General features: G+C 35.4%; 2 protein-coding genes across 3 annotated transcripts; both read left to right on the forward strand.

Annotated features, from left to right (window-relative positions):
- Positions 1-762: 762 nt before the first annotated feature.
- On the forward strand, positions 763-6,635 carry LOC150039881 (uncharacterized; the record flags this gene model as incomplete). The annotated part of the gene is made up of 4 exons (XM_090327545.1): positions 763-1,010; positions 3,454-3,568; positions 3,714-3,887; positions 6,537-6,635. Coding segments are annotated over exons 1-4 (636 nt in total), but the record flags the coding sequence as incomplete, so codon positions are not given.
- Positions 6,615-25,225, forward strand: LOC150039882 (uncharacterized). 2 transcript variants are annotated; one of them, XM_090327540.1, is made up of 8 exons: positions 6,615-6,643; positions 11,088-11,301; positions 17,244-17,399; positions 18,149-18,343; positions 21,652-21,924; positions 23,196-23,293; positions 24,838-25,081; positions 25,190-25,225. In XM_090327540.1, exons 1-7 carry the CDS (start codon positions 6,636-6,638, stop codon positions 25,079-25,081), a joined length of 1,188 nt encoding a protein of 395 aa, XP_090183666.1. In that variant the 5' UTR covers positions 6,615-6,635; the 3' UTR covers positions 25,190-25,225. The 2 variants fall into 2 exon arrangements, with proteins under 2 accessions (XP_090183666.1, XP_090183667.1); XM_090327541.1 differs by lacking the exon at positions 6,615-6,643 and adding an exon at positions 8,161-8,287.
- The last annotated feature ends 1,150 nt before the right edge of the window (positions 25,226-26,375 follow it).

Genomic DNA, 26,375 nt, shown 5'->3' on the forward strand with positions numbered 1-26,375 from the left:
CTCTCTCTCTCTCTCTCTCTCTCTCTCTCTGAACATGTGTGGCTACACTAAAACTTTAAATTAGACCCTTGTGCTCTGGCTTAGCTTTTCCCTTAAAGAATTGTTCTGTACCAAAGATGCCACACTGCACTAGCTTTTTGCTAGTTTAAAAATCTTACAGGTATGTCTGCCCAGGCTGGCCTCAAAATTTAATCCTCAGATTATAGCCACCTGAGTATCTATTTTTAGAAGCTTGAGCCACCAGTTTGTAGCTCTTTGCTGGCTTTTGTTGCAGGAAATCTTAAAAGCAGATATATCAGCTTATATTTGTAAAAACAGAAATAGTGCTAAACACCTATTTTTGTATTTTAATTGTTCAATTAATAACAGGTTTATTAGAGAAAAAGTATGTAAGTGGAACTCTACCCTCAGAATTCTTTTATATTAGTATAATGAACAGGATTGTCAGGGCTAAGTGTGACATGGACATTGTCCTGAGATTTGAGCGGTCTGGGGCTTGCACCAGCATGTTGAGCTCTCTTGGCTCGTGGTCTCTCCCAAGGTTCTGAGCGGAACGCACACCAGCATGCGCTCCCACCTACTTTAGAGCAGTGCTTGGCAACAAGTACCTGCCGGTTGACCAGTATTGATCCGCTGAACTGCTGTCTCGGAAAGCTGCGGACAGGTTTGGTTGGCGAATTTAAAACTGGTAGTATTTGGTTTCTAGAGTCTTCTAAAAGAAAAAGGGAAGGGAAGAAGTTTGTAAGGCCAGAAGCCTCAGCCATGAAGAACTCTGGTTTGGGGTCCTGGGACCCGGAGCCCTCTTTCTCCACTACCCACTGCCGCAGGAAGTTCTTGTGCTGTGGGGGTGAGACTGAAGATATTGAAGGCTTTGACTCTCCAAGAAGCTTCACTGAGTACAAAGCTATCAAAAAGGTTCACAAGGCAGCAAGTGCAGGTGATGTGGCCAAAGTGCGCAGAATGCTCTCTTGTGGGAAAGCCAACGTGAACGATAGAGACAAGAACAACAGGTTAGAAGCTTGGGATGAGGGGCTGGGGGCCTCCGGAAAACCTGGCAGGGTGGATGAAGCTGCCCCTCCAGGGGCGTGCTAAGAGGAAGGAAAGGGAGATCAGGGCTCTGCTTCTCCAGGGAAGCTAGGCTGTCTTCGACTTTGGGCTCCTCAGTACCCAGGTAGCACCCGGGTACCTGGGAAGCAGAGAGGTCCCACGCTGTCTCCTTAATGAGATGCAACTCAAGATCAAAATTAAGGAGCATGTGGTTCCCTTTATAATTCCTCTTATACATACTTTACGAACTACTTAAAAGGGAGGATACAAAGTGGACTCAGCATTGGATTAACATGCACAGTTTAAATAGCCTAATGTTAGACACTGAAGAGAGGTCCATAAAGAGGAACTTGTTTCCCATAGCGTATCTTCCACTGAGCTCAGAGTTCTTGGAATCAACCCAGTACTCTCTTACACCAGCGCACACTAATGTATGTGTTGTTTGTACAGGGGGTATGCAGAGAAAGTTTGAAATGGGAAGTCATATCCATTATTTCTGTTTTAATTCATTTGTATTTTCAGGGTGATGTACAGAGGAGTAATAGTTACATAGTAAGGTAGTGAGTATATTTCTTGTTGAACACTGTTATCCCTCCCACATTTTCCTTCTATTTCCCCCGCCCCCACGTTGTGAAGTTAATTTCCAACATACTGTCTTGTGATTATCACTGTTACACTAGCTCATCCTTTGCCTTTGGTCTCTCCATTTTGTTGTTGCCCTTTCCTTCCCTAATTTTCAACCATTCAGTAGTGTTTTGGTATTCTGTCTAGGCTTTCTGATTAGGTGGTGCTACCAGGCTCAGCTTAGTCAGCCAATCAGCCAAGACAAGGCCCTGCTTAGGCAGTCACAAATGATTTCCAGATCCACCTACTGCCACATTCACAGGGCACCCACTAGATGACCCATTTTTGTCCTAGTAGGAACTTTTTGTGTCCTGGTCAGTTATCCACCAGTGAACTAACAATATTACACATTGCCCAAGATTTGAGAGGTTGACTGGTACTGACTTCTTAAGTTTCCCTGGTTTGTATCTTTGAGAATGATGGTAATAAAATATCTGGAATACAAATTTTCTCTTATCTGTCTCAAATATGCCATTGTTTTCCCAAAATAATGGTCTATTATTGAAACAGTTGAATGAGTGGAGTGAAAAAGTAAAGCTAGAAATGCTTTATAGACATGAGGATTTAGAACTTGCCATTAGTTAGACTATATTAATAGGAAAACATGATTTAATCATTAGTGGAAAAGACTGTCAATGTTTAGGAAACAAGCACCTGGCTTTTTTGTTTGTTTCCTTCTGGCAGTTCTAGAGCCTGGTGCAGGCTAGACAGAAGGTTTGCCACTAGTTTACCTGAACAGAGCTTTTTCTGCAATGTATCCTGGAACCAGTAACTAAGACATTGACATAAGAAGATAGAAAGGTTAAGGCAACACAGGCTACGAAGTGTGATAGTCTCTAAGCTGAAGGTAAAAAGGAAGATAAAATTAAAATCATTAGTTATACAATGTCAAAATAAAAGAACAGCTTACTCGCCAAATATTTCCAATATTTACTTATATATTTGTTGCCTGGTATATCTTCATTTTAACGGACATTCTTACCTTTTAGTCTGTGTACTAGGAATCTCTTTAAAATGTTGCCAACTCTATTGAAAACATACCTTCCAACAAGTTTATCTGTATTATTTGACTGAGAGGATACATAGGCCTGTAGGTAGTAATAATAATAATAATAATAATAATAATAATGATAAAATCTTACAACTGTTTTTGTGTTAGGATCTCAAAAAAGATCTAACTATGTTGTACTGATTTTTCATGTATAAAATGTATAAAGTTGTAACTTTGGGCAAGAGATACAGGTCAGTGATGGAGTTCATGGTTTCCTTGTATGTAGTGGATCCAGGGAAATCCTCAAGAACACATACACACACTCACAGACACTCATGTTCATACAAACAATTAGGATTTTCTTACTTTAGTCATATGACATAAAAACTAATATGCATTAGACTTCTTCAGAAAAGAATACCTGTAACCTGGGTGCTAGAGGCTCGGCTCGTGCCTGTAATCCTAGGTACTGAGGTGGCTATCTGAGGATCGCAGTTCAAAGCCAGCCTGGGCACTGAAGTTGTGAGATTCTTATCTCCAATTAACCACCAGAAAACCAGAAGTGGCACTGTGGCCTAAGTGGTAGAACGTTAGCCTAGAGCCCCAAGAGGCTCAGGAATAGTGCCCAGGCCCTGAGTTCAAGCCCCAGACTGAAAAAAAAAAGAAAAGAAAGAATATCTGCTTTGAAGACAGGCAAATTACATGGTGATTAATGTCTACACTGATGTGAATAAGGGTGTGACTTCAGATCAGTTTCTATAATGTCCTAACAAGCCCTCTCATCCTCACAGGACTGCTCTTCATTTTGCCTGTGCCTATGGGCATCCGGAAGTGGTGGGGCTCCTACTGAGAAGAAATTGTGACATTGATGCTTACGATAGTGACAGCAACACAGCTCTGATGAAGGTAACTAGTAGCAAATAATTTTCACCTGAGATGGATTTGATTTGCACTACTAAAATGTCAATAAATTTACTTCCATGTTTAATGAGAAAGAACTGGCAAAACATATTGTAAACTGACCACCCATTCCCTGATACCATCCTAACAGGCTTCCCAATGTCAGCAAGAGAAATGTATGCATATTCTACTGAAATATGGTGCTGATCCAAATAGGAAAGATGCCAATGGCAACACTGCTCTCAACCATGCTATTTCTGTGGGGAACATGAAGATAGCTGCTAAATTGATTTCATATGGGGCTAATATGGACAACATTAAAAAGGTATACATCACCCCAATTTAAGTGTTTGAAATACAAGTTTTATTATATATACATCTATCCATTTATCTATTTATCTACATATATGTTTCAATTATGATAGAAATACACATATCTCCACAAGACATAAACATACTGGACATTATATAACCCAATAGGTATGGATATATGTTACTTTGTATATGCATATATATTCCATGCACATATAGAAATACTTAATTTTTCATCTTTTGTGCTGAAGCAATCTCCAAACAAAATAATTAGAAAGACCTTAGTTGTGAAAGATTTTTCCTTAGACAAAATGATACTTTGAAGGAATCAGGAGATGATATATCTCTTCTCTGTGTATTGATGGCAAATATTTGTGAAACCTAAATTAGATTAAGAAAATATTCCTGTTATTCAGATTCTTTTATGCCAAAATCTTTTGTTTTGCTCCAAAGTATAAAATAATTTGAGAAAGGAAATATTATCTTGGATATATTGATGAGAATAAGTACTATCACTAAGTTCTATCACTGTTTTGCTACCAAAGTAGCAATGGATCAGAAATTGTCAGAGGAAATGAAAATGTTGTCATTGAAAGAAAACATTAAAAACTAGTCATGTTGGTCTGAGAGTTTGGCCTAGTGGTAGAGTGCTTGCCTAGCATGCGCAAAGACCCAGGTTTGATTCCTCAGTGTACCACATACACAGAAAAAGCTGGAAGTGGTGCTGTGTCTCAAGTGGTAGAGTGCTAGCCTTGAGGAAAGCCCACAGATAGTGTTCAGGCCCTGAGTTCAAGCCCCAGGACTGGCAAAAAAAGTAGTCATGTTACAACTTTGGGACAAAATTTACTAATTGCTTATATATATATATTGGTCTTGTATAAATATAGTAGTTTTTCATTTGATTTGTAAAATTCTCAGCTTGTGAAAGACTGCCATATAAATATGCTGAGAAGTTTATTTTAGAAGTATTTTCATTTTACCAGACTATGTGACTTAATTGATATTTTGTGCAAATGCAGAGGAAAGGCAAACTAGTTCCTTGGCATAGACCCCTTGTCTAAAGAAAAAGAACTTAAACTAAATTGAGCTCTCATTATTAAAATATATTTTCTGAGAGGTGGCAGATAGTCTACAATTTTGAATAGAATTCATATTGAATTGAGTAGTCCCTACTCTAGCTCTACCCAGAAAAAGTAAATTGAGTTTTCAGTGAGCTATTGTCCCTGACCCTATGCTATTTTAGGTTGAATCACCAAGGGATTAAGGGCATTGACCCAGAAGATGAGAAATGAGAATGCTCTCTAGTTTGCTCCTGTAGTTCTCAAGCTGAATTATTCTACACACTGACCAATGGAAAGATATCAATATTTTATATCCATATCTCCTCTAGTGTCCTGATTCAGAAAATTCTTTAGAATTATTAGGCAGGATATGTGAAGTTTTCCTCAAGATTCAGATACTACTTCTAGATATAAAGGACATTGGATTGGTACATATCAATACATGACACTCCAGAACTCAAAACTTTAGAATTTTTCAGAGCATATGTTACTTTCTTGCAATCTCTTTTTTTCCCATCAATATTGGCACAATTTTCCTTTGTTTTGTTTCATCTGTTGGAATGTGAAATGCATATTAGTGGTCTTGTCTTTGGGATTCCAGAAAGACACTCCTTTACTTCATTTAAATAATCGTGAGAAATATATTGGTGTCTTCTTTCAAGCTTTCTTGTAAATACTCAGGTCATTCATCAGGTGTCAGTTATCAACAGAGTTTTCTGAATCTGTACATTAACCAATTTCATTTTAAAATTATTTCAACCATGAGAGCCCATCCCATTTTGTCTGTTATATTTACACAGCTCAGATATCATCAGCCTGGCAGTGCTAAACACTGAAAACCAGATAGTGAAAGTAGGAGAATCCAGTATGAGTGAATTAATTTTTTTACTTTTCTGCAACGGGGCATATGAGGTAAATGCCTCTAGCTTGTTTGGCCAGTTTGATTATTTAACATTTTCACCACTTGAGAAATGCTTCTAGCCTACTTTTTTCTGATCATTTTGGCATCTCTTACAGACTATTTCCCAGGGATGTTTTGATATCTGCCCAACAGTTTACAGCTATAAGTAGATAGATTACAGACATGAGCAACCAACACTTAAAGAGGAAATCCTTTTAATAGTTTGTACTTAGAAGACCTAGGAAAATATTCCTGCATTTACCTGGAGTAATTAAATACAGATAGATTATATAATAGTTAGCATAGGAAAGTTCAATAAAACGTAGTTATCATACAGCATTTTAAATTTCGTTTCTTGGCCAGAATTACAGAATTCTTTTATAATGGCAATCAGGACATTCCTAAGCCCTGAAGCATGACATGAACTGAATGACAAATGCTGCGAAGCAACTGAAGTTTAAGGAAGCAGTACTTTTCTAAGTGATTTTTAGAGTGTACTAGGATTTATGAGGCCATTATCTGTGGGAGGTGAGGAGGCTTTGCTAGAGGCAGGAGGCCAGAGAGTAACAAAGATGATGTTACTGGGTTTTACTCTCTATAGTGTGTGTTTACCCACACAGGGTCTATCGTTGAATTTTCCAGTTCTCTTGGGAAATAGAATCTACAGTAAGTATCTTTTTTTTTTTTTACTGTTTTATAGGATGACCTTTCAGCAATTATCACTGCTGAAAAGGAATGTAGACACCAGGTGACAGAAATATCATCAAAGGACGAAGTAAATGAACACGAAGTGAATAAGATGGAAAGGTAAAACTATTTGATCAGTTTTTCATGACTTTGCTTGTTTTCTAGATTGGAAGCAATCACTCAATTCAGAATAAAACCTACCAAGGGAACTGCAGGATTAAATGTTTTTAACTCTGCTAGCTAATGGAGAGGTAGAGATTAGGAATATTGCAGTTTCAGCCTTGGCAAAATGTAAGTGAATCCACAATCTGAAACAAGATAACCTGGTGGTATGAACCTGCCATTCCAGCTCTGTAGGAAGCAACAGTGAAACACTATTCAAAACGGAAAGAAAGCAAAAGGGCCTGAGATCAAGACTCATGTAGGTTGCTTGCATAGCAGATCTTGGGTTCAAGGATTTTATGTGTGGTATCCTGTTCCTTGTGCTTGAACCCAGGACCTGTTTTTTGTTTTTGTTTTTGTTCAAGGCTAGCATTCTTACATTTGAGCCACAACTCCATCTCTGGATTTTTTTGGTGCTTAACTGGGGAGTCTCACAGATTTTTCTGCCAAGCTGGCTACAAATCACGATCCTCAGATCTCAGTCTCCTGAGGGGCTAGGATTAGAGATGTGAATCACTGTATGCTCAAATCAAGTTTTAATACTTCAAATTTTAGATTATCATAGAATTTATACTGCATGGGAGGATTTATAATACCCAAAGTATACATTGATGCTTTGTATTCTTAAAAGAAGTTCAAATAGTTTAATATTTCATATTTGTAGTTTACTTCTTGGGTTCACAATGAAATTCTTAACAATTGCATGGAATTTTCATCATTGTTAATGTCGAGTGTTTTTTTACAAATGCCAAATGAAGAATAAACTGAAACTCCAAAAGCATTTTGTGTTTTAGAGGACACATCTGTCTAGATTATTGATAATATATTTTCACAAGCAGATTAGAAACTATTTTTACACACACCATTCAATTGTTTCTCTCTTTCATTTCTAACATGCCTTAAAATATTTGATTTCTAGTGTGATATAATGTATTTTTATTTTAATTTGCATGAGAGCAAGAAAGAAGTGAAACTTTTCCTTCAGTGAATATAGTTTATTGTTGAGTGATAAAGAGAGGAAAGACAGGGTTTATAAACTCATACAAATAAGAGATTTTAGTTCATAGATTTCACACTTGCTTGATCATGGACATTGGAGCTACTATCTATGTTTCCTAATTTTCAAAAGGGGTTAATGTGTTTTGTCAGCTGCTGGAAAATTGAACACATAGAATAAATTTTACTTCTTAGAAGCCGCTCACTTAATTACCTTCTTACAGAAATTACTATGACCTAATTCTCCTTACATTACTTTCCAAACTGATAATAGTGATTTGGGCAGCAAAGAGATTGTACACATTTTACTCTTAGATTACTATGTATTATATGTTATCAGAGTGAGAAGAAATGAAGAACATTTCCATTTAAATATTTATCTCTCTTAGGTAATGATCTCAATATTGTTAATACCTTCAAAATGTTTTAAATAGAATTAATTACTACCACAAAATGTTGTTGTGGGAGATGTTTCTGGATTGGTTTTCTGTTTTGCCATTGATGAGAATACACAAACATGAATAGTTGAACTTCTGAATAATTAATGTTGGTTAATATGTGGAAATCTTCTAATGTTCACAAATAGGAACATCATCTGTTGCATTAGTAAGTATATTAAGTATAAAGTATGAAGATAAATTACTATTTTAGAATAGCCCTCAATTTTACCATAAACTGTGCATCTCAGAATGTAATCAGGATTTTTCCTGGGCAAGGTATTGACATCTCTGCTAGAGATGCCATTGGATGGACAGCACCATCAGAATTGATTATTGCTGTGGTTGCACTAACTAAGGTCCTATGATAATGCTACTTTTTATTTCCTTGAAGGTTAAAACACATAATTTTAGATGAGATTTACATTGGGTTGTATTTCATTCTTTACCTCAGTTAGTTTTAGAATGGAAGAGTTAGTGAATTCAGCTGGCAAAAGGCTAGCATAGTGGGACATAGCAATGGGTATGAGATTCTACATTTCAGTAATTGCTTTTCAGTGGTATTGAACTAATAGTCCTACATATATTATGAACATGTACTGATGTATAGTTTCTGCTCCTAGTTTAGGATCTTTTATTCCAAGAGATCTTTACAGTCTTAAATCAAATTATAAGCACTTCCAATGCATGAGTTGCAAACAATGGCACAGCTTTTTTCTGTCTGAACATAGCCAAGTTAGCCTAACATCATACTTCAGTCTCTTAGAGTTTTAGATAACAATCTTCTTGAATTTCCCAAGAATTTTGAGAGTTCTTTAAATCCAAGGAAGATGATCAAGTCAGATGAGGTATGAGAAGAGAAGTGGAATTCTTTGTTCTGTTACTGCAGGGTTGATTTTCAAAATGATCTTGCAGTTTAATAATGAATATCTTATGGTATCTCACTGTCCTTCCTGACTCAGATCTGTGATTTTCCCTGAAATATACAAAGTGGTCTTTTTCCAGACCACCCAGATCTTATGCAAGGTCACTGCACCACAGCAACAACACTCTGCTTTGTTCTCTGGTACTTCCAGATTTCTCTATACTTCTATACTGTCTGGCTTTTTCTCTATAGTACAAAAATGAACCCATCTTGCTTGCACAGCACTTTTTGTGTTTGCCTGGACCGCCAAGACATGTTATCCTTTTACAGATTTGCTTAACTTTTCTGCCAGTAAATATAAGTCTATTCCTAAATGAACAAGGAAGCGAAAATACTGTTATAAAAAGAGATAAAAGTTTCCTTTTTTAAAACTGCCAGATCAGGATCAGAAGTCTTTTATTCCTTTTTGGTCCTGTGTTGTTCACCAAAAGTAGATCATCAAAAGTCCTTTCCTAATTTTGTGTGGCCCATCAAGCCATTTTTCTTCCATAGTAGTAAAAATTACCAAGCTACATCCACCTCGCTGTGAATTTTCTGTTTTCAAATTGAGCTTTAAGTGTAGCCCCTAAACAGAACTTCCAGAATTTAAAGAACACTCAGAATCCAGAGAGACAAACTCATCAGTAATATTTTGATATTCTTTAAGTAGTTTTAGTTGTACAAAGGAGTGCCATTCACCAGAGAAGTTTATAAATACAATAGGTCTTGATCAACATTCTCACCCATCGCTCCCAACCTACCCTTTCTCTTACTTTTCTTAATCTTTTTGGATGTGTACTGAATTTTTCTACCATTTAACAAAGTAGTTCATGTATATATTTTTAACTGTTCTCAGAAAGATAATATAAATTTACAATTTTACCAAAGTGTATGATTATATGGTAACTTTTCTAAAGCCCAAATTTTATTTTGGTAGAACTTCTTCAGTGCTAGTGTTGAATGTGCATTATTGTATATTATATTGGGAAGCCAGCAGACTACCATTGAACAAAACCACCAGTTAAGTCTATATATTTAATATTATTGACCTAAAAATAGAAAATGTGAAATGAAAATGGATTCCCAAAGGGGGGGGGGGTTGGTGGCTCATGCCTGTAATCGTAGCTACTCAGGAGGTTGAGAGCTGAGGATCAAGGTTCAAAAGACAGCCAGGGCACAAACAGACCTAAGACTCTTATTTCCAATTAACCTCTAGAAAATGGGAAGTGGGGCTTGGCCCAAGGGTAGTGTCCCTGGAGCTGAAGAGCTCAGGGACAGCGCCTAGGGGAGTTCAAGCCCCACAACCCACAAAAAAATGGATTATCGAAGAGATTTCAACATTTTTCTCTTATATGTAAATAACAATTCAAATATGAATGGTACTTAGTGAAATGTATCATGTTACTAAAGGGATTTAAAATTGTTCTAAATTGTATAACAACATAGCACCTTTTGACTAGTCTTGAATTATAGTAATGTCACATAGCACATGGTGGTAAAAAGTGTGTTTCTGGTCAAATCATAAACTTATTTGTAACAAATACTTTTGAAAATTATTTCACTTCAATTTAGATTTACTTGTATGAAATTAGGGTAAATGAATAGGATGGGGTGAGGGGAGGGGAAGAGGGAGAAAAACATGGGAAGGGGTAACAATGGTCAAGAAGTAATGTACCCACTATCTGATGAATGTAGTTGTAACCCCTCTAGACATAACTCTGACAATAAAATTTAAAAAACATTGAAAATTGAAAAAAATAGGGTAAGTAAGGCCAATTCAAAAATTCAGTTTGTAATATATCAATTACTGGATAACGCCAAAATTTCTTCTCTGTAGAGAAGAAATATCTAAATATTTACTTGTAGTCAAAGGTTGTCAAGTAATAGAATGGATTTGAGTTATATTTATACATATACATAAATTTTATGCTTTTGTTGCAACTTGAAAAATATAACCAGTTCAAATCAGAAATATTAGAAAGGGGAAACACTTCAGAATATCCAGACTTTATAAGAAAAATCTGAAAAGTGAGCTCACTAAGTTGACCTTTCCCTGTATTGATAGAAATATTAAGATGATCCCACTTATCCACAAAAAATGCCCAGAACAACAGGAAAGCAAGAAAAAAGAAGCTGGTCCATCTCATGCAAATATTAAGGAAGAGTTCATTTCAGAAAAAGAACAAAGTAACAACAAACTCAAATTAAAAAGACAACTTGAAGTTGATGTCAAGACAGCAAATACAGAATTGAGCATTCTGGGAGAAAACTTGAGTGAGGTAAATTAATCTTCTTTAATGCTGCCACATTTCTAACTTTATTAAATGATAGGAAGAACTAAGTTTGGTGGTGAACCTCCCAGTGGTTCATCACTCCTGAAACTAGAAAATTCCATACACCCAATGTAATGTCAGATTCATAGGGATCAACATAACCTGCATGAGACTATTAGCTATGCACTTAAGTTATCCCTAGTTGAGCTAGTCACCTTAGTTGAAGTCTTCACACTGAAGTGACTCCCATAAAAATTATAAAGATAAATAGAATGTTTGTAGCTGCAAGAAATTTCTCTTTTTTCCTCACCTCTTCTAACTCCTTAAACCAAATTGCTAATGACAAAACTCCCTGATGGAGACCACTTTGAAACTTCCCCTTGTCCTGGGCTCCAAGGACCACAGAAAAGAGTGATTCTCTTCTGACTCTTTCATGAGAGGAATTCCTTTCCCCACATTCTGGAGTGATTGGGGAGGGCAGAGAAAATGTCAATAATTTTAAAATTCAGAACCAGTTTGGACTCTCTATCCTCTCACTTCAAATGGAATCGCTCCCACATCCCTGGCCATGCAATCATTCATGCCTTTTTTGTCATTGTTTTATCATGGCTACCAAGGAATGTTGTTTAAGATTTTATTATTTAAGATGACACCAAGAAGTGGAAACCAGAATTGTCGATGAGAATGCAATGTGTTAGAATCTAAAGAAATGGGAAAAGGATGACAGAAAAGCCACAAAATATAGGGAAAGGTAAAGCATGTGGATAATGTATTTCTATACAGCATTGAAGTGAAATAGTTACTAGGAAAGTTAGAATTGCACTCAGCGCAGGGTAACTCCAAAGAACAATAATGATTTTCTCATTTTCAAATCAGGTATAGGTTAAAAACGTAATAGGAAAAGTGGTTTTAAAATTTGTCCTTATTAAATGCAAATCAAAACAACTCTAAGATTCCACCTCACTCCAGTTAGAATGGCCAGGATCAAGAAATCTAATAACAACAGATGCTGGAGGGGATGTGGCCAGGAGGGATCACTACTACACTGTTGGTGGGAGTGCAGACTCATTCAACCACTATGGAAAGCAGTATGGCAGTTCCTCAAAAGACTAAACAGAGCTCCCCTATGACCCAGCAATTCCACTACTTGGCATTTACCCAATCATCCAGAAACAAAGACATACTAAATCCACCAGCACAATAATGTTCATTGCAGCACTATTCACCATAGCAAAGATATGGAACCAACCTAGATGTCCCTCAGTTGATGAGTGGATCAACAAGATGTGGTATTTGTACAAATGGAATTCTATGCTGCTGTCAGAAAGGATGACATTGCCCCATTTGTTATGAAATGGAAAGACTTAGAAAAGATTATATTAAGTGAAATAAGCCAGACTCAAAGGAACTTAGGCTCAATGGTTTCCCTCATTTGTCATAATCAGTAGAAACCTTGGGCTCTCCTAGCAGGGATTTGCAATAGAGCAAAACCTTGATACAAAAGGCCATATAGTAGGACGCTAAATGAAAGGATCTCTAGGATATAGAAACATAAGCCATATAATGAATGATTATTGTCCTTAATGTACTATGTTATCTCTCATCTCTTTTGCTGTCCCTTGGTTATCTCATATTGTTACAGTATCTCACTTTGTTACCTGATATATCGGGTATATTTGTATTTGGTTATTTGAAATTGGATAGGGAAGGGGGGAAAACAAGGTGAGGGGTAGGGGTGGGGGGGAGGGAAATGGGGACCAAGACATGTGAAAGGGTATCAATGTATGGGAATTAATGCACCATCTATCCGGCAAATATCATGTAACCCTTCTATTAATTACAATAAAATATATTAAATAATTGTCCTTATTAAATACAACTGAATAAACTGGGAATATTCAATCTTCTTCTCTGTTCAATCTTCTTCTCTGTTTATAACTTTCCTAAACCTTACCCAAAGTATACTTTCTCAAGGAACTTGCTTTTCTTCATAAATTTGTGGGTTATTAATGAAAGTTTTTAATAGTGCCATTCCTTCTTGGGATTGCTTGAAAACTGCTTGGCTGAAGTCAATTGAAGATTTTTCTCTCCCATATCTATGCTTGAGTGCTACTGTCCCCTGTTTGGATGTTAAGATGTCTAAGTATCTTGAAAACTCTCAAGGGAATACTTAGGCTTCCTTTGTGCCTAAATTTCCTCACAACATGTGTGTTAGGTACTGAGGGCAAGAAGTCTGCTACAGAATGCTTTTCTCTCTGTCTCTTCCTTTCTTGCTCTTTTCTGTTGAAAGTCACATAGAGTCACTGTATCTCAATGAATTTATTATATCAACATTACATGTTCTGTATTAATGGATGCAATATAATAGATTATGTTCCAAGGAAGAACATGTGATCTTCTGCCCACAATGATTTTTATCTTCATCCCATTTATAATTCTTGTCACCACTTGATAGTTATTTTCTTATTTTCAGTAGTAACAAGTCTAGGTATAAGAGCAAGATGTTCCATCACTAGGAAGCCCCCCCCAGGCTCAATTCCTCCCCACATGAAGAAGGAAGAGGGAAGTTATTCATTACTGGCACACCTAATGTTATGCCAAATTTCTAGAAACACTGCCCTTTCGTAGAGAAAACGGAAAACATCTATGGAATTGCGGCACTTATTTTTGAGGAAGTAGTCATTAGCATGGGACTCAATGAACCTTTGCAATATTCTATCCGTTTTTCTTCTACATTTTTTCTTGTGAAATAACCCCAGTTTCGAGTTGAATACTTTCTCAGTCTTCTGCTTCCCTGTAAAACTTTCATGGCCTCATGTTGCCTTTCATAATTTACTGTCTTATTTTGTCCAAGGCAAGAAGAGTTTTCATTCCTCTTTTCAAAGGAACATTTTTATTCTCTAGAAATTTAATATAGACATAAACATCATTAGAAAAACTGCTTCTTCCAAGCGTTGTTAAGATTAAGTGTTGTTCCTGCCATTCATTGCATTATTATGATTACTAAGGTCTTGCCAGATGCTGAAGCTATCTGTATTGAGATGTAGCTCATCAGAGCCTTTAACTCACTTTGTACTAGTAGTTACATTTGTGGCTATTTAGTAGAACATTTTATGTTATGAAACTACATAAATATGGAACTTTACCCCACTTTGCTACTTTTTATAGAATAATTTAACATATAAAATGTGATATAATATGTGGCTATTAAATCCAAAGAGTACAAGAGCGAGGACTCAATAACTGCATACCCAAAGCTATGGATATAGTAATGGAAATATAAACATAACTATATAGACATAAAAACCGAGACATAATGTTTTATTTCATAAATTAATATGTTTCTATGACATACAAACCCTTAGCCTAATTTTGATTAAGTTCTAAATACTAAGTCCCAGTGATTGTAATTAGAGTTTCCCTCCTTGAACACTTGTTTGTTAAACTTGTTATTTAAAATATGATGTAAACATAAGCCATATAATGAATGATTGTTGTTCTTAAGGTACTATGTTATCTTTCATCTCTTTTGTTGTCCCTTGGTTATCTCATATTGTTACACTATCTCACTTTGTTACCTGATATATCGGATATATTTGTATTTGGTTATTTGAAATTGGATAGAGAACGGGGGAAAACAAGATGAGGGGGGGAGGGAAATGGGGGACCAAGACATGTGAAAGGGTATCAATGTATGGGAATTAATGCACCATCTATCTGGCAAATGTCATGTAACCCTTCTATTAATTACAATAAAAATATATGAAAAAAAGAAAAAAAATGTGATATAATTTAAAGTTTTACTACAATTTATATTTCCTCATTGCATATATTATACATAGGGCAAGTTGTGTTGTGAAGAAATCTCTATTTTCTTTTTTTAAAAAATAAGTATATAGCTATATTTCTGGATCTTCTAGTCTGTTACATTGATATTTGGGCCTATTTTTGTAACAGTACAAATTATTTTTAGTAGAGCTTGAGGTCTGGTGGTAACAAACATTATTGTGTTCTCCACCCCCACTCTCAGAACTGCTTCAGCTGTTTGAGGCCTTTTGTTGTTCCGTATGAGTTTTGTTTTCTCTATTTCAGTGAAGAGAACCAATGGGATTTGGATGGGGATCACATGAAATTTGAAGATCACCTTTGGTAGCATAGCTATTTTGATCTATGAAAAATTTCTATTTTCTTATAAGCCATTAACTTTAAGTGGATCAGTTTGGCAAACTGTGTCCCAGAGGGTTTTTTGGGGGGAACTAAACATTAAGAACCCAATTAAGCATAAGAGAATTGTCCAAACCAATTCCAACAAATGTGAAACTGATACCAAAGACCAAAGGCAACAAGTGTGGATGAATATCCTAGTTTTCCTGATTTGGGATACTGAACAACAGAAACAATAACATAGAAAATTAATATAACAGTAGACTATTCACCAGGTTGTCAATGGCTCACATAGGTAATCCTAGCTATTCAGGAGGCTGAGATCTAGCCGGCCTAGCACAAAAGTCAGTAAGACTCTTATCTCAAAATAACTACCAGAAAACTAGAAGTGGTGTTGTGGCTCAAGTGGTAGAGCTCTAGCCTTGATCTGAAGAGCTCATGGACAACACCTAGGCCCAATGTTCAAACCCCAGGACCAACACACACACACACACACACACACACACACACACACACACACACACACACACACTCACTCCAAGTTAGGTTCTGAAGTTCCACAAAGAATCTATCCAAATGGGTAGAGTAAGTTTGTTGAAGTGTTATGGCTTTTTTAGACTGTGTCCTTCCCTCCAAAGTCGTTTAAACACCAAGAGCCCTACAGCTGCAAAAGAAAGTAGGTGTTCATTGAGAAGGGGATGGGATACATGGGGGAGGAGGATGGAAGGGGTGACATTGATTAAAAGTCATTGTACCCATAAATTTATAGTTTGAGTTGAAACTCTTCTACATAAATAAAGATTTTTAAAATTAAAGACACGAAGTCCTAAAATCACCAGGAAAAATTTGATTGCAGATTTAGTACCTTAGTCTCTCTGTCTTTTCACCAGCTATCATCTTGATTGTGATTGTACCAAGTTGGATAGACCCAAGCAAACTTATTGCAGAGACCCTCTGTTTGCCATTGTTCAGCCTCTCTATATGAGAACCCACATGTTAGGTGTCAGCATTAATACAAAATAACTGTCTCTTAAATTTAAATTCAACCTATAAATTAAGTAAAAATTTCAGAGAAAAATAGACAAAGGCCTGTTAATGTTGCCAGGCAAATGGACTGTAAGACCACTATTATCACTAGGATAAAGAATAGTTCTCTTTTTCAGGGTAGAAAGACAAGGTATACGTGAAAGATCAGCAACACTGAGTTTCAGGTATAAATTCTGAGGCCAGACTTAAGAAGAAATGTGTCAATTTTTTCCTGTTTTGCTTAGAATGCCCCCTATTTTTCTGAAAAGAATCAGATGAACAGAAAATCGTGTTATTGAATCTATTGAATTTTGTTATTGAATTTTGTTCAAAAATATGTGGATTAAATCACTGAACATTTGTACTGAGCCATGCTATATCTCCTTATTGGAATGCAATATTTTCTGGCATGATCTTCAGGTAAACATAAATAAACACTTGAAGATTAGAAAAGGACCTTTACTGAAGGGTCTTATGGCAGAATTGGCTTCTTCTAAGCTTGGAATCAGAGGCTTTTTATGAAGGAAAATGTGGAACATATGAAACAAGAATGCAAGCCCAAGCACAAATGCTTTATGATAAAATGATCAGTGAAGACAACGGTGTTTTAATCCTTCTAGTGGTTTGAAACTGGTTTATTTTCTAAGTTATTCAAGGAAACACATTCTAAGAATCTGGCTATATTTAATACAGGTTTTGTGTTAAACTGCTGTCATCGGAGTTTCTTCTTTACCAACCTATGTTTATTTATCATGCAGCTTTTGAGTGTCTCGAAAAAATTGAAACATCAATCTTCTAAAAAGCAAGAGATGGAAGAAGAAAATAAGTTCTCCACAGACAAGTTACAGTCCATGAAGTCTCTGCAAAGTAAAAGTGACTCACAGTTGGAAGAGAGTATAAAGCTGGAAAAAGAAGTAAGTGCTGTAAAATTAAAAAAAAAAGAGATGAGAAAAAGTGGCTTAGGTAGAAGGGCACAAAATGTATGTGACTCTTTAGACTTATTGTTCTATACTGTGCTGGCCAGAGTACTCCTTCACACTCATCATAAGCTAGATGAAAAGAGTGAGGACACTGAATAAGGTAGTGACAAAGTCTTTTAATTCTTTTAGATGGAGAGTTAAGAGAAGGAAGATAGGACCATGAAAAAAAAAATTGGTAACTGAAAGTATGCTGGTAGTTCAGAGGCTAGATTGTAATTGTGAGCATATTCAGTTCATCTGATACTGCCTCCCGGCACAAAGATATCTAACAGGTTGTTGATCGTTACTTCATATTTATTGTGTATTACTGTGTTGTTTACATGTAACAATACTTTGTATTTGTTTACAAGTAATAATACTTCTCCCAATGAGAGTTTCATTAGTAAAGTGTTCACAATTTGCAATTTAATAAAAAGCAATGAGCTTAGCCAGTTTCTCTACACTTTGTATTAGCTGGGATGACTTGGACCTGACAGCTGGCTTATTCCCTCATACGTTTGAAGGATAAAATAGGTGTTTAATCCAGCCATCAAATGAATAAACATTACTTTGAAACTGGTTATTTTTCTGAGTTATTCAAGGAACCACATTCTAAAAATCTGACAATATATACCATTGGTTTTGTGTTAAACTACTGCCACAGAATTTACTTCCTTATCAATCTATACTTATTCATCATGCAGGATGAAAATCTGCAGACCCAGTATTTGAAATGTAAACAGCTGGAAAAGGAAAATTATTTCCTCATAGAGCAGTTACAGTTCATGAAATCTCTGCAAGGCAAATATGATGCACAAACAGAAGAGATTACAAAGCTGAATAAAAAAATACGCATTGTAAAAATTCAGAACAAGAAATATGTCAAAGAGGTTGCTAAGGTAGAATGGTACAAAACATTTGTGACTCTTTAGACTTACTGTTTATGTTACACAATTGTATTAATATGGCACTTTATTTCACTTAACTCCTTTCTGACAAAACGATTTAAAATAAAATAAATAAAATAGCTACATACTAGTCTAAACTTTAATTTGAGGTTTATATATTCCTAAATTATATATACATATATAAAGCCTGGCTGGCTTTGAATCGCCCTCCTCAGATCTTAGCCTATTGAGTAGCTAGGATTACAGGGGTGAGCCACTGTGCGCGGCTTTGTCTATGTTGTTTTCTGATGAATTCTCACTCATTTTTTTTCTTGTAAAGGTTTAACTGTAAATGGATTATTTTGTTGAGATATAGCCCTTCCTGTTTCTTTCTTTGTCTTTTTTTCCTTTCTTCCTTTCCTTCTTCCTTCCTTCCTTTTCATTTATTAACTTTTTTTTGTCAGTCTGTGCCTAGGCACTGTCCTTGAGGTTTTCAGCTCAAGGCTACTGCCCTACCCCTTGGACCACAGCACCACTTAATTGGAGTTAAGAGTCCTACAGATTTTAGTTCCTGGGTGTACTTTGAGCTGTGATCCCTAGATCTCAACCTCCCAAATAGCTAGGATTACAGGCATGAGCCACAGCTCCCAGCTGTGTTTTTTGTTTTCTTGATAGTCTAGATATAGCACCAAACATTAAGAATTTATTCAAATATGAGGAGATTGTCCAAACCAGTTCCAAGTGTTAATCTTCTACTAAATGCCAAGGTCAACATGTAGGGATGAATGCCCCAGTTTTCTGGTATTGGACAACTAACAATACAAGCAGCATCACAGAAAAAAAAAATATCACAGTAGGGTCTGAAGTTCCACAAAGGACCACTCGAATGGGGGGAATTATGGCAACTCCATATGCACAATGGATTGATCACTAACCAAGCTTAGCCAAATGTCTTAGCTTTGGAGGATGGTATTTTATTCTCTCCAAAATCTCTTAGTTAACAAGATTTCTATAGCTTCAGAAGAAAACAGGAATTAAAGAGATAGTTATGTTTGTGATAGATGAAGGAAAATATAACTAGTGACATTAATGAAGTTATTTTTGTACGTATCAATTGGTAGCATGAATTGAAGCCCTTTTGTACAAATGCATAAAGAATATTTTTGAAATTAAGGGAAAACAAATCAAGTGAGTCCACCGGACTAAATCTGGCTGTGAGCTGTGGGTTTTGTTACATTCCCTCCCTTGTAGTTTAGAAGCTACAAATGTAACTGTTAGCATAGTTCTGTGTGTACTAGGTATCTATATTTTTACACTACTTATTGGCATAAAGATATCTGACAGACTATAGATTTCTATTTATGTTAATTGTGAATTACTGTACCATTTATTTACCTATAACAATCAACCTCTTTTTTCATATATTTTTATTGTAATTAATAGACAGAAGGTACATAACTTCACAAATATTGATACCTTTCTCATGTCATGGTCCCCATTTCCCTTCCCCTCTCCCCCCACTCCTCTTGATTCCCCCTTCCCTATCCTATTTCAAATAATCAATTAAGCATATATAAAAACATATCAGTTAACAAGGTGAAATACTGTAACAATATGAGATAACCAAGGGACAGAAAAAGAAATGAGAGATAACATAGTACATTAAGGACAACAATCACTCATTATATGGCTTTTGTTTCTATATTCTGGAGGTCCTTACATTTAGCGTCATACTGTATGGCCTTATGTATCTAGATTTTGTTCTATTGTGAATCTCTGATAGGAGAGCCCAAGGTTTCTACTGATAATGACAAATGAGGGAAACCATTGTGCCTATGTTCCTTTGAGTCTGGCTTACTTCACTTAATATGATTTTTTCTAAGTCTCTCCATTTCCTTCTTAATGGGGCAATGTCATTCTTTCTTTTAGCAGCATAGAATTCCATTGTGTATAAATACCACATCAACTGAGGGGCATCTAGGTTGGTTCCATATGTTTGCTATGGTAAATAGTGCTGCAATGATTATCGTTGTGCTAGTGGATTTAGTATGTCCTTATTTCTGGACGATTGGATAAATGCAAAGTAGTAGAATTTCTGGATCATAGGGGAGTTCTATATTTAGTCTTTTGAGAAACTGCCATACTGCTTTCCATAGTGGTTGAATGAGTTTGCACTCCCACTAACAGTGTAGTAGTGATCCCTCCTGGCCACATTCCCTCCAGCATCTGTTATTAGATTTCTTGATCCTGGCCATTCTACCAGGAGTGAGGTCGAATCTTAGAGTTGTTTTGAACAATCAACCTCTTAATGTAGAATTTCAGGCAACCTCTTAATGTAGGATGTAGTAAACATTACTATGTTTACTTTGGAATTTAATCAACAAAAGTGAGGTCAGCCCGTTTCCCTAACCTCTTCATTATTGGACTTGAACCTGAAAAGGGCTTATTTGCTCATGTTTGGATGATGAAGCAGCTGTTGAATGCAGCTATTGGAATCAATATGTGGGCTTCCTCATGGTGTGGTGGTGATATTCTAAAGGCAAACTTCCTAATGAAAGTCAGTTTTTATATTTTACTTTTTCTGATTCAACATTTGAAATTAAACAGCAGATTCACCACATCCTATTCACTAAGGAAGATTCATTAAGGGTAATTCCTATTCACATCATGTAAAATTATAAGAGGAATACCCACAAATATGCAGAGAAGTTTGAGAATTGTCTCACCAATTAAACAATATATGCAAAGGAAAGTTCTTCACAACTTGGTGTTATTGAAATATTACCATTATATACTTACTGTTTTTGCTTACAATTATTTTGGTTTTTGTAACAAGAATCATGCATTAGGAAATCGTGTTATAGAATTCAGTCAATTTTGTTGAAAACTATGGGTGCATTATACATCTAAGCTTCTATAGTAGGACATGTCATTCATAGCTACTTGTCAAGAGTCATTGTTTTCTGGCATGAAATTTAGATTGACATTAAAAAACACTTAAAGTTTCAAAAAAAGGTTTATAATTTAGGTAGCATATACTGCACTATCTTTAAGTAGAATTGAACTTTTCTAAGATTGGAGTTAGTGTCATTTTTATGAAGGAAAAACATGAAACAGAGGAAAGAGAAGTGCAAGACCAAGCACAAATGTGTTATGATAATACTAATCAATGTGGGAAATGTGTTTTAACTTTTTAGTCATTTGAAATTCATTGATTTTTCTGACTAATTCAGGGGACTATCTGACTACATTTATTATTGGTTTTGTGTAATTATTTTTGGACTTTTTTCTTTTCTAACCTATGCTTATGTATTATGCAGCTTTCTACTGTCTCAGAAAAATTACAGATTGAATCTGGCAAATGTCAGCAGCTGGAAGATGAAAATGCATTCCTCAAAGGGCAATTAGAGTCCCTGCTAAGGAAATACAACTCACAGGCCCAAGAGAATACAAAGCTGAAAGAAGACCTAAAATGTTTAAATGAGAGTTACATGTGCACACTGTCTATATTAGAAAAGTATAAAATATTCCTCAAACAAAAATCTGAAAGGGAAGTAAAAGAACAATTAGAAAAAGTGTCCAGCTTTTTACAGGTGAATATGTTTATTTGTAATATGTTTAAAACAGTTTAATAGATGTTGTATTTTGGACTTATACATTTTGATTTATATACTTTACTAGTAGTATATTACACAATTTGTTTCTCTACTAAATATTGCAACATTATATCATACTATATATTCTATATTACACCAACATTGTAAGTACATTTATATTTGAGAATATTCTTTTTTATTAAAAATGACTTCATTTTTTTAATTAAAGAATTTATTAACATTGATTTTTACATCATATTTCAAATGATGTGTTTAACAAACAAGTATTCAAGAAGGGACTCTATATATACAATCACTGACACTTAGATTTTAGAACATAATCAAAATTAGGTTGAGGGTTTGCATGTCATAGATACATATTAATCTATGTAGTAAAACATTATGTCTATAGAGTCATAACTTTTTATGTCTATGTAGTTGTGTTTATAGTTCCAGTACCATGTCCACTGCTTTGGGTATGCAACTTTTGAGTCCTTGCTCTTGTACTATTTGAGTCTAATAGCCACATATTAAGGATACCATGTGCCTTTTGTTCCTTTGCTCTTGACTTGTCTCACTCAATATGATTCGCTCTAGTTTCATCCACTTCCCTGCAAATGCCATTATTTTATCTTGTAAAAATGACTTCATTTTTGAAGACTAGTTGCCATAAAATCAAATTTGTAGAAAAAAAAGAATTCATACAAATGGTAGCATGCAAAGCAGGTGCCAGTGGGTTATGCCTGTAATCACAGATATGAAAAAGGTTGAGATCTGAAGATTACTGTTCAAAGCCAGCCCAGAGAGTAAAGTCTATGAGTCTCACTTCCACTTAACATCCAGAAAATCAAAAGCGGGAACCTGTGGTTCAAAGTGGTAGAGTGCTAGTCTTGAGTGTAAAAGCTCAGCACTAAATTCAAGATCCACAACTGACAAAATAATTTTTAAAAAGTTTTAAGATGTTCATAGACTTTTATCAAGTTCAGTTTTTCAATTTAAATTTTTTATTGGTCTTGCTATTTTATTAGGTTTTATCAATACTACTGTACATGATACAGAGTACTTACCTAATGTCATCCTCAAGAGAAAAAGATTCAAATATTTAATATTTAGATTAAATGCATCTTAAAGTGATATGTGCTTTAAATTCTAGCACCAGCTTTAAAATATTTAATAATGTTCTATGCCAGTGATATGAATCTGTATGGAGGGATATAGAAAAATTGTCCAAGAAATATTGATTTAACGATCTTTTATATTTTCTTTAGGAACAATCCATGACTAGAGACTATCAAGACTCTCTTTGGGAATCAGCAGTGAAAGCACAACAATCTAAAATCTTTGAATTGTCAAATAAACTACAGGAGTAAGTCTAGAATCATAGAAAATAAATGAAACTTTTAAGTAGACTGTGAAACATAGTTTTGATATGATAGAGTCATGAGATTACTAGGAAGCGAACCATACCTATACAATACAATTTTCAAATACGCTATGAATACTTTTACTTTCTATTAAATTAATAGTCCAGAACAGTTTCTCTTTCTTCTTGTTTTGCTTTGGGATTTTATTTGTTGTTCTGTATTGTTCTTGATCTAAGTGGTTTTCCCCATTAATTTTCCAATAAGTATTTACTTATCTTTCTAGTTAATTGTTTTTATATTATTACTTGTCAGTGTTCCTTTAACAGAAACTTTAAAGTTCACCAATGTTTTTTGGGAGATTGCACCATCAGTGCAAAGATTCTAGCACCATGGGGCCGGGAGTTTGGCCTAGTGGTTAAAGTGCTTGCCTAGCATGCATGGAGACCCAGGTTCGATTCCTGGGTACCACATACATAGAAAAAATCCGGAAGTGGTGCTGAGGCTCAAGTGGTAGAGCTCTAGCCTTGAGAAAGTCCAAGGACAGTGCTCAGGCCCTGAGCTCAAGCCCAGGACTGGCAAAAAAAAAAAAGATTCTAGCACCACCTCTATTCTAGCACTCCCACTGAAGGCACAATCTGCCTTTGGACCCATTTGCCTTTCCTAGACTGGGAGATTTGATTTCACACTGAAGAGTCCCTAGGGACAAACTACCCATCAAATTGATACAGGGAAAGACTGGAATTTTTAATTTGTAAAGCACTAAAAGTAATTCCCTGTCTCTGTGAAAGGGAGGTTGGGAGGGGAAGACAGAATTGGCAGGTCTCAAACTTGGTATAAGGATACTATGTGTCAGTTGCCAAAGGCAGCTTTAGTTCTTTTTATTGCCAGCTTTATTATCTTCTCCATCAGAACTGCTGCTCTGTATTTCTCAAGTCAAAAGCTTGATATCTAAAGGAACATATAAATACTTGCAAATGTCTTGGTTGGATATTTGTAATCTCTGAACTGTTTTACTTAATACAAATAATCTATGCTCATTATGTGTGGTTTAAACTCATACTTAAGAAATACCATATGTTGTTTCAATGTACTTATGCATATAAAAGTTTCTACTATAACCACATAAATTAACAGAGATCATCTGACATAGCAATACTTTCCCGAGGAATCTTTTAAGTGAAGCCCTATCAGAAGGCAGAAGCAATAACTACTAAGCCAGACATTATCGACAGCCACTTTTCTCTTCCCTCTAGTTTGAATTAACTTGCTAGTAAGGAGTGTGTGTGTGTGTGTGTGTGTGTGTGTGTGTGTGTGTGTGTGTGATTATTTAGAACAAGTTTACAATTTTATAGTTGCCATTCTTTAATCAATGCGGATGTCAATATATGATCTCATGGAACTTAAATTTAGTCTTATGACAAATATTTTTAGCTCTTTTTTTAAAGCTTTTTATTATAAAAGATTAATCTTTGCCCATTTTTAAAGCCACAAATACCTTTGGTTTAGTTCAGGGAAAGACAGATTCCTGGGTGTTTGCCTTTTGCAGGTCTGAAAGAATTATTAAGAGACTAGAGGATGAAAATTATAAGCTTCATCTGAAAAATGAGCGGTTTCAAACTTCATCAGAAATTTTTGGTACCAGGACTTTCTTAAACGAATATTCTAGGAAAGATTCTCATAGTTTTCTGGGATCTAGCACAAGTTTTCCAGTGAGAGAACAGGAAGTAAATTTGAGTCCAAAAGTAAGATCTGCAATTGCGAAAATGGAGGCCTTTCTCAAAAAACTTTAAGTAAGTTACATTATCTTTTTCACTTTGGGTTTCTGGCTTCTTATGCTTTCATTTTTTAATTTGATGAATCATTGAGAAGTACAGTTGACTTATTTGTGTTATATGCAGATTCCAAACTGTTTTAAGAAAGAAGCAAAACAAATCAACAAAACCTCTCCATTTCAAGTGATGCTCATTTGCTAATAATTTGATTCAATAAATGTAATTAAACTGAAAATGTTTCAACTATCTTTAAAAAGTACAATTAAGTGAGATAATAGAGAATAAATAAGACTTTCTACACTAAAGATATCTTTGAAATGTTCTAAAGTAACTTCTAAGTAATATTCCTTGGTTTGGCATTGTAGTGTTAGAGATTTGCAATACCATCTCAGCTTCCCATCCTATAATAATTCAAAATTAGACCTCCAAAAACATAGACATTTATCATTTGTTTTATTAATTTTGACTTTTCCTGTGTTTAACACTAGTTGTATGGAGTGAACAGTACGCCCAAGATTATAATTTGAAGGAATATGACCTAACTGTTATAAATTAAGTAATCTAATGACCTTGTTATGATTCATCTGTTTTATGCTATATTTTAGCCCCCTTTTTTTGCCAGTCCTGGGCTTTTTGCCAGCTCAGAGCCTGAGCACTGTCCTTGGACTTTCTCAATATTAGAGCTCTACCACTTGAGCCTCAACACCACTTCCAGCGTTTTTTCCCTATGTATTTGGTATCGAGGAGTCAAACCCAGGTCTTTGTGCATGCTAGGCAAGCACTCCATCATTAGGCCAAACTCCTGGCCCCTGTTTTAGCCATTTTTTAAAAGAAAAACATAACATACATTTCTTTTTTGCTCCCAGCATCTTGTTGCCAAGGGTTTACTGTTGCACATTATTTTAGGTAGGTTTTAGGCTTAAATAATACTTGAAGTTGGAAAGTAAGTTCAGATGTGCCTCTGTACTTTACTTGCAAGAGCATCTAGCACCAAACAGAGTCCATTTTGTTCCTCTTAACTAGAAACTCATGCAAAACTCCACACTCTCATCATCCTTTCTGGAGGCTTTTCGCCAAACTTGCCATCCAACTCTGTGATTTCACTTATAATAAGAATATATTTCTAGGGATCCAAAAGTGATTTAATACAAGCTGTTTTCACTGTAAAGTCAATATAAAAGAAACACTGCAGAATTCTTGATGAACCTTTAGATAAATTTGTGTAATAATTGAACATTTTTTGCCTAGGAGAGAACTGTCCAAAAGAAAATAATTGCACAAATAAATGGAAATACACATAAGCAAATTGTGT

This window comes from Megascapheus bottae, unplaced genomic scaffold (genome assembly GCF_031878675.1).
Source record: "Megascapheus bottae isolate mThoBot1 unplaced genomic scaffold, mThoBot2.hap1 HAP1_SCAFFOLD_94, whole genome shotgun sequence".
Lineage (NCBI taxonomy): Eukaryota > Metazoa > Chordata > Mammalia > Rodentia > Geomyidae > Megascapheus > Megascapheus bottae.

Excerpts from the sequence above, each read along its gene's own strand:
- LOC150039882 (XM_090327540.1), top strand. Across the intron at positions 11,302-17,243 it reads TGGGAGAAAACTTGAGTGAG|CTTTTGAGTGTCTCGAAAAA; the intron begins GTAAATTAATCT and ends TTTATCATGCAG. Across the intron at positions 23,294-24,837 it reads TTGTCAAATAAACTACAGGA|GTCTGAAAGAATTATTAAGA; the intron begins GTAAGTCTAGAA and ends TGCCTTTTGCAG.